Source organism: Amborella trichopoda, chromosome 5 (assembly GCF_054954075.1).
Source record: "Amborella trichopoda isolate Santa Cruz 75 chromosome 5, AtrichopodaSantaCruz75HAP2 v2.0, whole genome shotgun sequence".
Lineage (NCBI taxonomy): Eukaryota > Viridiplantae > Streptophyta > Magnoliopsida > Amborellales > Amborellaceae > Amborella > Amborella trichopoda.
Genome location: NC_142340.1, coordinates 8874933 through 8888189, shown reverse-complemented (window position 1 = coordinate 8888189; position 13257 = coordinate 8874933). Strand labels below are relative to the sequence as shown.

Sequence of the window (13257 nt, the reverse complement as noted above, 5' to 3'; positions counted from 1 at the left end):
ACAGTTTCCCTTTTTAAAATTTTAATGTGTTTTTGTTCTTCAACATCAAAATGGGTCGATTCATGAAATGTCAATTCTACCTATTTTGATGGAATTGAGATTTCCAAAGTTTAGGTTTAAAATGAGCATTCAGGTTTCTCTTGGAAATCTCAATTCTAACATAAATGTCAAATTCTAAAGCACCAAAATACGATTGCCTAGCCTTTTCTAGGAAAAGTGACTCATAGAAATTTGAATCCACTGAGCCAAACGGGCCCTAAGAGGGAAACGTACACAACTCTCTTTGAGACTTCTCCCGTAGCTATTTAATAAAGGGATTGTATAATCATGAAACCATTATAAGGACGTCACAATCATTCTTAGCTCTCAGATGTCAAATTGTATAGCTTGGGATGTGTAACCAACTTGGAGAAATGGTGAATTCTAAGTCTAATCAATAATACATTAACAAACCACCAGATTTAAAATTTGACGGACAAGGCCTCCTTATGCTAAAAGTAAATAGCTTCTTTGTGTATTTTCTCCTTCTAATACGAACAAAAAATTTATGTTCTTACACCCATACTGCAATACTTTTGCAGTATTACAGTATGGTTTGATTTTTTTCATATTTTACGTGGAGGTCATCATACTCTTGCATTTGTTTAGTTTTTTGTAGGTGGCTCCCCAGTTTGATGTTTGCAACATAAGTGTTGTGTTATTTTATTTTATTTCTCTTTTTAGTCCATTAGGTTGTCCAATGGGGATGTGATAGAGGTATATTATGTGCTGATATGACTTTCAAAATATCGGACTACACGTTGACATTGTCTCGCCAGTATCGTACCACTCCATACTTTGAATTTTTTTTGGAGCTGCGTGATATTTGTGACACTAGACCCTGATTTCTGAAGCATCATATCACTTGTCTAGTGAGTGGTCCTATGTCTGGAACATTGACCCTACGCCTACCTAAAACGTTCTTAAGACACATGGTCTGATATTACAAACATTGAGCAGCTCACTGTAGGGTGTCCAATTTTTTGGAATATAAATACCAACCCCTAATATGCCTCCAAGCCTACATAAAGCCCTCCCTCCACACTTTCCATAAAATATGGAAAAACTAGCCCAAACTGTAATTACCAAAAAATTATTGCATTGTGGGTGTAATTTCCTCATGTTACTTAGAGCTTCGGGATCCAAATAAAGAACCTACACAAACAATCCCAAAACATAGGGACATCCTTAAGAAACCCCAATCGGTAAAATATTAAGAACATGATCAAAGGATGCGAGATTCTTCTAACTTACAAACCTAACAAATTCACAATCATCTTAAAATGATCTTCGATAAAATCTGCACGGAAGTTCAACACTACACAAATAAATCATCAACAATTGGATTTGGAAGTAATCGAGTTGCGTCCCCCCCCCTTTTGATGTGCCGAGGTCTATCCTAATTGGTCAGCGTTTGACGATTTGCAGTGCAATGTCCTAGACTTAATTTCTATTAAGGGCAAGGGCCCTTTCCCCACTGACTCACCCAAAAGAAAAGGTTTATACTTAAACTAGGAAAATATTACTTCAAGACATATTTTTGCTGGATCGAGTTGTGTATTATTCGTTAGCATCAACCACAAGTAGAAGCAAAACAACCATGTTTGCTGCGAGGTTAGGCATGTTTATCAGTGTTTTAGGTAGAAGTTAAAAAAAATCAATTTTAAAAAGATTGACCGATTTTTTAAATAACGGTTGATTAAATCAAGATTGATCACTGGACAATCTTGATTTATCCCTATTCCAATGGTTATGTATTTTGAAATTTTTTTCAGTGTACTAATTGATCGATTTTTTAATTAACCGGCACAAATTGGCCGATTAGTGAACTAATCGATGATTTTTTGAAAAAAATCCCCCGATTTGTGCAGTGTTCCAGTTTGACTTTTCAACATTGCCCTCTATTATTATAAAGATAAGTTATGCCCATAATATTTTTCTCCGAAACCCAATTATGCCCGCATGAAGCAATTATTGTCACATAATTGGGTTTCTTTATTGGAGGTAAATGAGCTAAGAATCAAGTGATACACCTGCTCTCTAACCTGATGTCTTTAAAAAGCGGCACATGTAGTTAATGAGTGATTATTTATTACAACATGTTCCACACAAAATGACTAAAGCACAATACAAATGCATGTCATAAAATGCATTTGGTCTATTAGTTGATTTTCTTGCACTCATGAAGTTTTATGTCTATTTGAGCATAATGTATACTGTCGACCATTTAATTGCATATGTAAAATTTATTGGAATTATGAATTTGCATATGTAGCTATAATCCTATTTCTAAGATTGAGTTGTACATAAAAACCAAAGCTTAATTATAGAAATCATATGGTAACAAGTCATATAATCTATTTTTAAGATTCTAAAATTATGAAGGTAACAGTCATGTGATTTTATCCATTTTTAACAATCGTGTACAAAAATCACACGAGTAAGTGAAAGGAGCATACATCTAGCTGCAAGGACCCAAGGAGAGGGGCAGCTTTTGCAAGTACAAGAGAACATGCCACACGCAAGTAGTTTTATTCATTTTAACCATCTGTAGAACTCCTAGATTTGTTCATAAGAAGTATAATTTGCCAGATACATTTCAAAGGGCAAATCTTTTTTTTTGAAAATTTTTCAGGTGCCTAAAAATTTTATCCGAAACCCAGTTATGCCCATGATATTCTTTTGTTTTGTTTGGTTTATGCGACAATATAAATAAACAATACATGTAAATTTTAAATATTTTTTTACAATTTGTTTGGGATTTTTTGGAGTTTTTAGGATTTTTTTACCAAAATTACAATTTTCATGAAAATTGGGGCACTAATCGGCCGATTTAGTCGGAACTACATCCCACGTACTGTGTCCAAAGAGTAGAATAACTTGTTGGAAATCGGAGGAAACGTGGAAAAATAAACAATATATAATATATATTTTTGTGTAACTAACAATATATAATATATGATATTTATATTATATTATATATTAATTACATAATATATAATATACATATTATTAATATAAGCAATTCAATTAAGGCGCACCACCAATTTTTATCATAACATGTAATTTTAGTGTAAAAAATTATTAGGATTATTTATAAATTTATTTTTCATGTCTAATTATAAAATTTTAAACTCCAAAACTAGTTAAAATTGAGTAGATCTATATATATTTTTTGCCATATATCATAAACTTTATTAATGAAATGCAAAAATCTAGTAGATCTATAAATATATGAAAAACTTGAAAATGGACAGTTTAAATAATGTGTTTTAAGATGCACTATTTATGGGACGAAAAATATTTTTTATTTTTATTTTTTTCATATTTATATATCTCGATGTCAAGATGATCAATTAGAGGGTTTTTCAACATTAAAACAACCTTTTCTGATGGATTTTTGAGATGCATTTTATATTCTACATTTTAAGGTTGCAACTTTATATAAACTTTTTTAAAAAATATATATTTATATTATATTATAATAGATATTATAATAATATAGCATCACTATATATTATATAATATTCAAATAAATATTTAATATATAATGTTTACATAATATTTAATACATTATATTTCACTAGTATTTCAATAAATATAACTAGTATTATATATATTTAAAATATACTTAATCTATAATATTTTAATAATATTTAAATCGGATTTAAATAAATGTAACTATAGATTTATAGTTATAGTATTTAAATAATATTTAAAAATAATTTAAATACCAAACATATGAAATTCATTGCACAATGCTTTTTAAATGTGTTAACCGACATGGAGAAAAGAAAGTTTGCAAATTTTTTTATTGCATAGGGTTTACATATGTAAATATATTTCTTAGGGAAATATTTACACACCAACCAAATGTGGCTTGAGGTTTTCCTATATTTGTTTTCCCAACTTAATAGATGAATTCAAAAAAATAAAAATAAAAAAAATAGGAAAAAGATCGCCATCGCATGACAAATTTGAAGGAAGTCAACCAAAATAAATAAATATACCTATGTGAAAGATATTAAAACAAATATCTATGTAAAAAAAAGGGGAAATTATACAAAAACCCCCCTTCAAATGTTTTATTACTAACTTGTTTTAAAACTTATATTTGCTAACAAATAACCCCCACCTATCTAAAGTTCTAAATCATGCCTATTTTGCCCTTTCCTCTCGTCTCTCTTCCCTTTTCTGAAACTTCACATTTTCCCCTGTACTCTCACTTTCTCTTTTACAATTCTCTCTTCACCACATTTTCTACTCTCGCTCTCTCTCTCCACCGACGACCAAGCACCGTCTTCACCGAATAGCTTTCTTCACCGCCTCCTTCCAAGCGGACACCATCTTCCACCGGCTCTCTATCTTCAATATGTTACTCATTTTTTCCCTATGGTGCTCTCTCTGTCTTCAAGATTTACCCTCAAACAGGCTCCCTCAAACCAGGCGAATTTTGGTGCTCGATTTTAGCCCTGAATCAGCCCATAGGTATGAAATCTAAGAAATAAAAAATTGAATGTGGAGCTCGATTTTAGGGCTTGAAATTGTTGTCTTTTGTATAAAAAATTGAATGTGGTATATTTAGGGCTTGAATATTTTTTATAGTTGTAAATTTTTGTTTGAATCTGTTTTCTTTTGTATAAAAAATTGAATGTGGTATATTTAGGGCTTTATAGTTATAAATTTTTGTTTAAAACTATTTTTTTTAAATAAAAAATTGAATGTTGTATATGTAGGGCTTGCATGTTTTTGGTAGTTGTAAATTTTTGTTTGAAACTGTTTCTTTTGTATAAAAAATTAAATGTGGTATATTTAGGGCTTGAATGTTATTTGTAGTTGTAAATTTTGTTTGAAAATGTTTTTTGTGTATTAAAAAATTAATTTAAGGCTAGGGCTTGAATGTTATTGATAGATGTAAATTTTTGTTTGAAAGTGTTTTTTTTTTTTTTTGTATTAAAAATTGAATGTGGTATATTTAGGGCTTGAATGTTATTGATGTAAATTTTTATTTGAAACTGTTTACTTTTGTATAAAAAATTGAATATGGTATATTTAGGGCTTGAATGTTATTGATGTAAATTTTTGTTTGAAACTGTTTACTTTTGTATAAAAAATTGAAAGATGGGACTCATTGTGAAGTTAGTTGCACAAAAAATTGACTAGCCCGTTACAGAGAGAAGGTTGGGATTATAGAGTTGTCATTTTTACAAAAAAACAATGAAAAAAAGATAAAATTAGAGAGATTCTTTATTCTCTACTGGCTAGAATTGTGTTGGTTTTGTTGTCAATTAGGATATGAATAATCCATCATATTATTCTTGTTAACTTTAGTTCATTAAAAAATAATTATGTGTAGTTCTTGTTATTTGTAGGTTATATACCCCCAATAATATGCATACCTCCTGTTAAAATTTAATTGTAGTTCTTTGAAAAAAAATCTAATAGATTGCTAAACTTCCGCAAGTTTAAGGCTATTTTTAAGATGTTGTAATGCAATGTATAGAGTGTAAATTTTTACAAATATTGTGCAGGACAAAAGAAAATTGGTGATAACAGATTGGGTTATTGTATTTATGATGGAGAACTCCGAACAAGTATCGATAGCCTTAAACTCCGAACAAGTTTAAGGCTATTTTTAAGATGTTGTAATGCAATGTATAGAGTGTAAATTTTTACAAATATTGTGCAGGACAAAAGAAAATTGGTGATAACAGATTGGGTTATTGTATTTATGATGGAGAACTCCGAACAAGTATCGATGGGATTTTGGATTATATTTGTGATAATGCATGTACACTTATGATTGAGAGTAGTACTAGGTTAGATGACATACGAAAATATGTAGCAGAACGCTTCAAATTTGACATCCACTTAATATCTTTAAGATACTTTGTCCCGAGAAATAAAATATTTATTGTGAACCTATACAATGATGACGATATTATTAGGATGTTGAACGTCCATGAAGGTGAGAATTAAGTGTTTGTCTATATGTTTGATGGAAATAAACGTAGGGATGGAAGTATTTCACATAATACTATGACAATCAAAGATGTCAAACCCCCACAATCCCCTAAAGTTTTAGTCTGAGTTTCCGATCAAAGCATTGCACCAAAGTTGCTTAGTACATGGGAGAATGCACTTTTGAGGATATGGCAGATTTTTAGAAGATATTCTAGAAGCCCTTAGCAAGTTTGTTATAGCAAACCATTTCACTTAAAAATGAAGGGTATCGCATAAGGGCAAAATGCAAGGGTGAAGGATGCAAATGGGAGATGTATACTGGGAAGCTTGGCAAGACGAATGTTTTCATAATCAAAACATGGATAAGAGATCACTCATGCAATATTGAGACAAGCAGTGATGTACAGAGAAGAGCTTCACAAAAATTTGTTGCATCATTAATCAAAGATAAATTAAGTGACACTGCACATTACAAGGCTTGAGAAATCATGAGTGATTTGTCTCGAGATTATGGGTTAGAATTACCCTATTGGAAGGCTTGGCGAGGAAAAGAAACGGTCATAAAAGACACACATGGTTCGCAAGAAGAGGCATACAACCAATTACCAGCATATGCAAATCGTGTGATAGAGACAAATCCTGGTAGTTATGTAACAGGACAAGTATGGTCAGGTGATAGATTTCGTCGATTGTTCTTAAGTTTTTATAGGTCAATACATGGCTTCAAAAATGGATGTCGTCCACTTATATTTTTCGATAGGACATCATTGAAGGCACGGTACCTTAGGACTCTACTTGCTGCCAACTCACTCGATGGGGAAGGAAAATGTTTCATGTTGCATACAAATAACTGGTTATGGTTTATGGAATCGTTAAAGATTGCTATTGGGACGGATCGTGAAATTACTTTTTTATCAGATAGACACCTTAATCTAATTGATATTGTGTGTCAAGTCTTTCATAATGCCCATCATGCCTTCTATGAGCGTCATTTAATGGAGAATTTCAAGAAAGAAGCAAAACACATACCTAATGATGTTAAGAAGAAATTGTATGTACCTTTATCAGTGCATGTAGAGCATATATGCAGCTAGAGTATTTTGATAAGATGATAGAAATTAGATCACTTTTTGAGGACGCATTCTAGTGGTTCATAGAAGCCTCACCAAACCGTTGAGCCACATCACAGTTCAAGGGTAATCGATATGACCAAGTAACAACTAATGTGGCTGAGTTATATAATAAGTGGATTCTAGAAGCACGAGATATGCCAATTCTCCAATGCGTTGACTTGATTAGAAGACAAATCATGGAATTAATGGCCACTCGCAGCTTGAAATCTAAAACTTGGACTACAACACTTACCCCAAAAGCACAAAACGAACTAAAAAATGTCATAAAACAATCCATTTCCGTGAGAGTCACTGTGGCAACAAATGGAGCAGTTTATGAAGCTAGGGGTGATCGCATAAATTACAAGGTAAATATTATTACACGAGAATATGAATGTCGGGGTTGACAAATAACATGTTTGCCTTGCAATCATGCTTGTAAAGCCCTTCAAGTAATGAATAGGGACTATTGTCAAGAATATTTCACAATTGCGAAATTTCGTGAAACATATTCCGTAGCTATCATGCCAATTACCTTAATCGACTTGTCTGTGCATGGTTTACGTGGACAACTTCATTTAGAGGGAGTAAAAGTACTTCTACCTCACTCAAGACGTCCCCCTAGCCGACTTAAAAAGAAGCGCATCGAGTCACATGAAGTACTAGTGCGACATATTCACTGTAAGCAGTGCAAAGGAACTGGTCATAACAGGGCAACTTGTAAAGCACACACTTGAAGGCATAAACTTTATTTATATTTTCTTTTCTTTTTAAGTTGATTGTTGTAATTGTACTTATAGTTGTGTTCATTTTGGTTAAAGAAGCATACTTTATTTACATTTTCTTTTCTTTTTGATTTGGTTGTTGTTATTGTACTCGTAGTTGTGTTCATTTTGGTTAAAGAAACGTACTTTATTTACATTTCCTTTTCTTTTTGATGTGATTGCTGTTATTTTACTTGTAGTTGTATTTATTTTGGTTAAAGAAGCATACTTTATTTACATTTCCTTTTTACTTGTAATTGTATTTATTTTTTGTTAAAGAAGCATAATTTCTCTTTGCCAATTCATATGTTATGCACATGTAAACTCTGATAATATAAATAGATAATAGTGATGCAAGACCCAGAACCGTCAAGTAGAACAAGGAGCGCATCCACTTCCTTCGATCAAAGGGAAAATGTATGATACTCAATTTACTTTAGTTCATGATTTACATTAATTAGACAATTATTAAATTATTAATAAATATTGACATATTTTATTGAATCCATTTTAGAAGAAAAACAACATTCGTATTAATGAATCAACTAAGACCTTGGGAAAATGGGAGCTGGATCCACGGCAGGTAGCTTTGATTGAAAAAAGCAATTTGATCTCCTTGAAAGACATAGGGGTTACACATATTGATTGCAGTTTACTGAGGGCCTTTATTGGAAAGTGGTGCAAGGTAACTAATACCTCACGGTTAACTGTTGGTGAGATGACTCCAACTCTGTACGATGTGTGGCACATATTACGGATATTTGTGATAGGCAAGCCTGTAACAGGCATAAGACCTAAAGACTACAAGGCTTTCATCATAGAGTTTTTGGGAAATTACCATATTGGTGATAAGTTGAACCGACTTAAACATATTCGGTTGAGGGCAAAATTTGAGCAACTACCGAAAAAACCTACCAAATTAAAATTGCTTCAACACACTAGAGCTTATCTATTGTATTTAGTCGGCACAACTATATTTGCTGATACATCTCAAGATTCGACACTGACAAGTTACCTGCAACTGTTCGGAGATCTCGATGAGGCAGAAAAGTATGCATGGGGTGCAACAGCACTTGCATTCTTGTATGGTTCCTTATCTAAGATTGTAGATGGGGATATACATTTTAGTGGATCAACAACACTACTACAGGTAACTTGTAGTGTTGTTTATTGCTATATTTTTACATTCTAGTTATTTCTAGCTATTGTTTATTACTATATTTTTACATTGCAGCTATTTCTTTTGCAGCGTTGGATCTATGAGCATTTTCCAGCTCTAAGCAGCAAGCCTACAACTATCACTATAGAAATGCCTAGAGCTTCCAAATGGAAGAAACAACCACGTAAGAAAGACCCATTAACAACATTTGATGACATCTCAATTGGCATGGTTTATTACTTGCTAGTGTATATATATGTAATTGTAGATAAATACAAATACAAATAAGTTCTAATTGTGTTTTGCTACAGTGTAGGTGACTTGGTAACCATGTGACGAGTACAATCCACGAGATACACTAATTAAGGAAAATGCGTTGTGCCGGTCATATCTGATATGCTTCAACATTGCAGAGTTCTATATGTTTAATCGTGTAGTGCGACAATTTGAGATGATGCAAGCGATTCCTGTTGGACCATACAAGTGGGATAGGAGGGAAAAGGTCGGCTTACATCCTACAAGTTGGATTGACGAGTTGAGTGTCGAGATAAGTGACTGACGTCAACGAGAACACAACATTGTCAGGGCAGACAAAGATAAATATGGTGGAATGCTTACAAATGAATATATGAGTTGGTACAACATGTTCACCCATGGATATAGAAATACTCCAATGTGCCCCCCCTCGCAGTCGCAATCGAGTTATAGAAATACTCCCATGTGCCTCCCCTCGCAGTCACAATACCAATTACCCCCCCTCCCAAGGCATATGTCCGAGAGGACATTGGTATATTATGTAATTTACGTACTTTTTTTTTTATTGACTTAATATGTTTTTCATTATCTACTTGCAGCGATTGGCCTGTATAGGGATACTGCAAGCTGCACTTAGGAGTGAAGTATTAACAGGTGAATCGAGAAATTACGTACAAGCGGCACATGATTTGCTATTGCAAAATACTCCTATAGAGACAAATGTCGAGGAGAGGGTGGAGGGAGATAGTGGAAACGAGCGTGAAGAGAGAGATGGTAGAGATGATGAAAGCGATAGTGAGGAGAGAGACGGTGGAGATGATGAAAGCGTTAGCGAGGAGAGAGATGATAGAGATGAGGAAAGCGACTCTGAAGAGGAAGATGAGGAAAGCGAGACTAAGGAAGGAGATAAGGAAAGTGACACTGACGAGGGAGATGAAACGAGATTAAAAAGCAGAAGCCTGCAAATTCAAGTTCTGCCAACCTTACAAGAGGAATCAAGGCGGCATACAAGATCACAAAGTGATGGAGATATCCAGGCAGATGTAAAAGGAAATGGTATTACAAGCTGGCCAAAAAATGGTTAAGGTGAAGAAAGTGATTCAATTATATCTTTCAATTAATATGTATTTTTGTATTTTGAAATAGCTAGCTAATGAAATGTATCATTGTAATAGTTTTTGTACTTTGAAGCTACTCTATCAAGTAGCCAGCTAATGAAATGTGCCCTTATATATATATATATATATATGTGTGTGTGTGTCATCTTCTTGGCATCTTAAGTTGTCTTCTGAGGACAAACATTGAAATCACAGGGATATATATATATCCCTATTAGCTAAAGTCCAACTTTTCAGGGTTTAGTGAGCTAATAATGAGCATCAAGTATGGGTTATTTGGATTGTATTCAAAACTTTAGCCAAAATTCAATTGCTGTAGAAGAATCTTTGAAAGTTAACAAAAAAAAAAGTGATGTTTGAAAGAGAAGCAATTTGAAACCTTTGTGAAATTTTGTTGAGCTATAGCAGTAACAATGAAATTTCTTCCGAGCTCCCACAGATATTTTATTCCGACTAAGATGGGAGCCATGGAAAAGCTTTTACAACTTCAAGACTCTGTTCCTTGCATGGTTCAAGCAAAACGTGGTTGTGCCACTCACTTAAGGAGCATTGCAGAAAGGGTATGCTTTGTAAAATGTATGATTTCTTTGTTTCCATTTCATAACAAATTCTTCAAATATTTACAAATGCTGATGATATGTCTCAGCATCAAATGACAATGTAAAAGAGTACTGCTTCACCTAGGAAGCTGTATATTCCTGCAGTTGGACAATCATTGAAATCACAGGGGTAGTCCGGTAATATATTGGGCCGCTCCAGCGATAATGAGGGGCAGTCCGGCACCTTAAAGACGGTCTGGCGATCACTAGGAGCAGGCTGGCACTTAATGGGGGCAGTCCGGCACCTTAAAGGCGCGGTCTGGCGATCACTAGGAGCAGGCCGACACCTAATGGGGGCAGTCCGGCGAAAAGGTTGACTCAATCCGACAACTATTGGGGCAATACAACGTATGGTCAATTGAAAGACCGGTCCAACAATCCTCTAAGGGCACTCCGACATTTTGGGGCTTCGGTCCGACGTTTGTCTTAGGCAATCAGGTGATTGAACTCATTGGAAAATCCAATCCGGCACTTCAAAGGGGTAGTCCGGCAATATGCTCTGTCAGTCCAAAAATTCATGGGGGCAGTTCGGTGACTATATTAATGGAACACTCAGTCCGGCAATAAATAAGGTCAATCCGGCGTTTAAGGGCATCAGTCTGGCATTTAAGCTAGTGGCTCCAGTGATTATGGTCATTGGAATTTCTCGTACGGAGTTTTGGACAATCGGTCCAGCATTTATAGCATTCAATCCGGCATTTTCTTTGTTCACTCTGGTGTTTGATCTCACTGGGAAAACCAATCCGGCGTTCTGTGGACATGTCCGGCATTTCGTTTCGTCAGTCCGACGAAAGAACTGTGCAGTCCGGTGTTAGAATCACTAGAACTGCCCCGTTCCGGCGTAATAAGGGGCAGTCCGACATTTTGGTACATTAGTCCGACGATTCTTTGCATCATTCCGACATTTTACATTACGACGAATTTGTTGGGCAGTCTGGAGATTCATATCACTGGAACTGCCCCAGTCCGGTGTTATCATGGACCAGATCGGCACTATATGCAGTCCAGTCCGACGTTTTCGTCACTAGAATTGCCCCGATCTGGCATTATGAGGAGAAGTCTGGTGCTTGGGTATGTCATTCTGGCATGTTTGTATTATAGTCCGGCGTTTTTCAATCTGGTAGTTTTTTGGGGCAGTCCGGTGTTTTATGTCACTCGAGCTGCCCCAATCCGGCATGTTTTGGTGCAATCCGGCATTTTATGGAGTTGTTCGGCGTTTTGTTTGTTACGGTCTGGATTTAAGTTTAATGGGATGCGAAAAAAAAAAATTTGACGGACGGGAAGGGTATATTCGTCCGAAAAATACTTACTTTTGTGTTGGGGGGTTTTTTGTTAGAAAAGCTGGGTTTTAAAAAAAAATTAGTGAAAAAAGTTAACTTAGGGTTTAAGTTGATAGAGTACTTGATTTTGGGGGGGGGGGGGGGGGTTTTATAATTTTCCCAAAAAAATATGTCAATGCTATAATTTATATTTTACATCATTTTTCCTTAATATTTTTTGTCACTTCTAGAGTATGAACGTTTTAAGTGTGAAAAATTTTTTATTAAATTTTTCATTGATTTTATAATTCTTATGTAGTATTTTCTATATAAAAACTCACTAATTTCCAAGAACTTTAATAATTTTAGTTACAAAGTTATATGTTTTAAAAAATTTTGTTTATGATTTCTTTTCAAATTTTATACTTGTAAACTTTGAAATATTTTTAAAATTAATTTTTATTTCAACAAAAGTTGGACATTAGTTTTATTTATTCTCTTAGTAATTTAGACCGTACTAACTTTTAAATACAAAACTATATTAAAAAATACTTAAAAAATATTTATATATACCATTAATAATTTTCAATTATTGTAAAAGCTGATACCCTATTCTCCAAAAAGAAAAAAAGATACCAATTTTGCTTCCTTGTTTCTCTTTTCCAATCTTGCGAACTGTATATAAGTATTTTAGAAATATTTTTTTATTGTTATAATATTTTATATTTTTATTACCATATCTAATGATTTTCTAGATACTTTAAAGATGAATTATATTAGTTTCCCAACACCCTATTTTATAAATTTCCTTCTGAATTTATTTTAAATAACGTCTAATAATCATTATGATACAACTACTTTTTATTTTAATATATTTAAACTGAAATTAAGTAGGTATCATATCCTATATTTAATGGTAACTCTGGTTATCATATGGGTGTTTATGATTTACTTTCTATTATAGTGCGGCTGGCATACGGATGCAACC

At 33.7% G+C, this 13257-nt stretch overlaps 1 protein-coding gene across 15 annotated transcripts; it reads left to right on the top strand.

The window, feature by feature from the left end:
* Positions 1-4172: 4172 nt before the first annotated feature.
* On the top strand, positions 4173-11721 carry LOC18443732 (protein MAINTENANCE OF MERISTEMS). Of its 15 annotated transcripts, none has more exons than XR_016055864.1 (7): positions 4194-4527; positions 8222-8296; positions 8394-9029; positions 9129-9222; positions 9350-10379; positions 10851-10971; positions 11116-11721. XR_016055864.1 is itself a non-coding variant. In XM_088867367.1 (5 exons), exons 2-5 carry the CDS (start codon positions 8231-8233, stop codon positions 9372-9374), a joined length of 816 nt encoding a protein of 271 aa, XP_088723493.1. In that variant the 5' UTR covers positions 4194-4527; positions 8222-8230; the 3' UTR covers positions 9375-10529. The 15 variants fall into 15 exon arrangements, 5 of the variants coding, with proteins under 5 accessions (XP_088723493.1, XP_088723495.1, XP_088723497.1 ...); XR_016055863.1 differs by having other exon boundaries at positions 11058-11721; XR_002282508.2 differs by lacking the exon at positions 8222-8296 and having other exon boundaries at positions 8911-9029; positions 11058-11721.
* The last annotated feature ends 1536 nt before the right edge of the window (positions 11722-13257 follow it).

Excerpts from the sequence above, each read along its gene's own strand:
- LOC18443732 (XM_088867367.1), top strand. The coding sequence starts at position 8,231 with ATGCAAGACCCAGAACCGTCAAGTAGAACAAGGAGCGCATCCACTTCC. Across the intron at positions 8,297-8,393 it reads CCTTCGATCAAAGGGAAAAT|AAGAAAAACAACATTCGTAT; the intron begins GTATGATACTCA and ends AATCCATTTTAG. Across the intron at positions 9,030-9,128 it reads GATCAACAACACTACTACAG|CGTTGGATCTATGAGCATTT; the intron begins GTAACTTGTAGT and ends TTTCTTTTGCAG.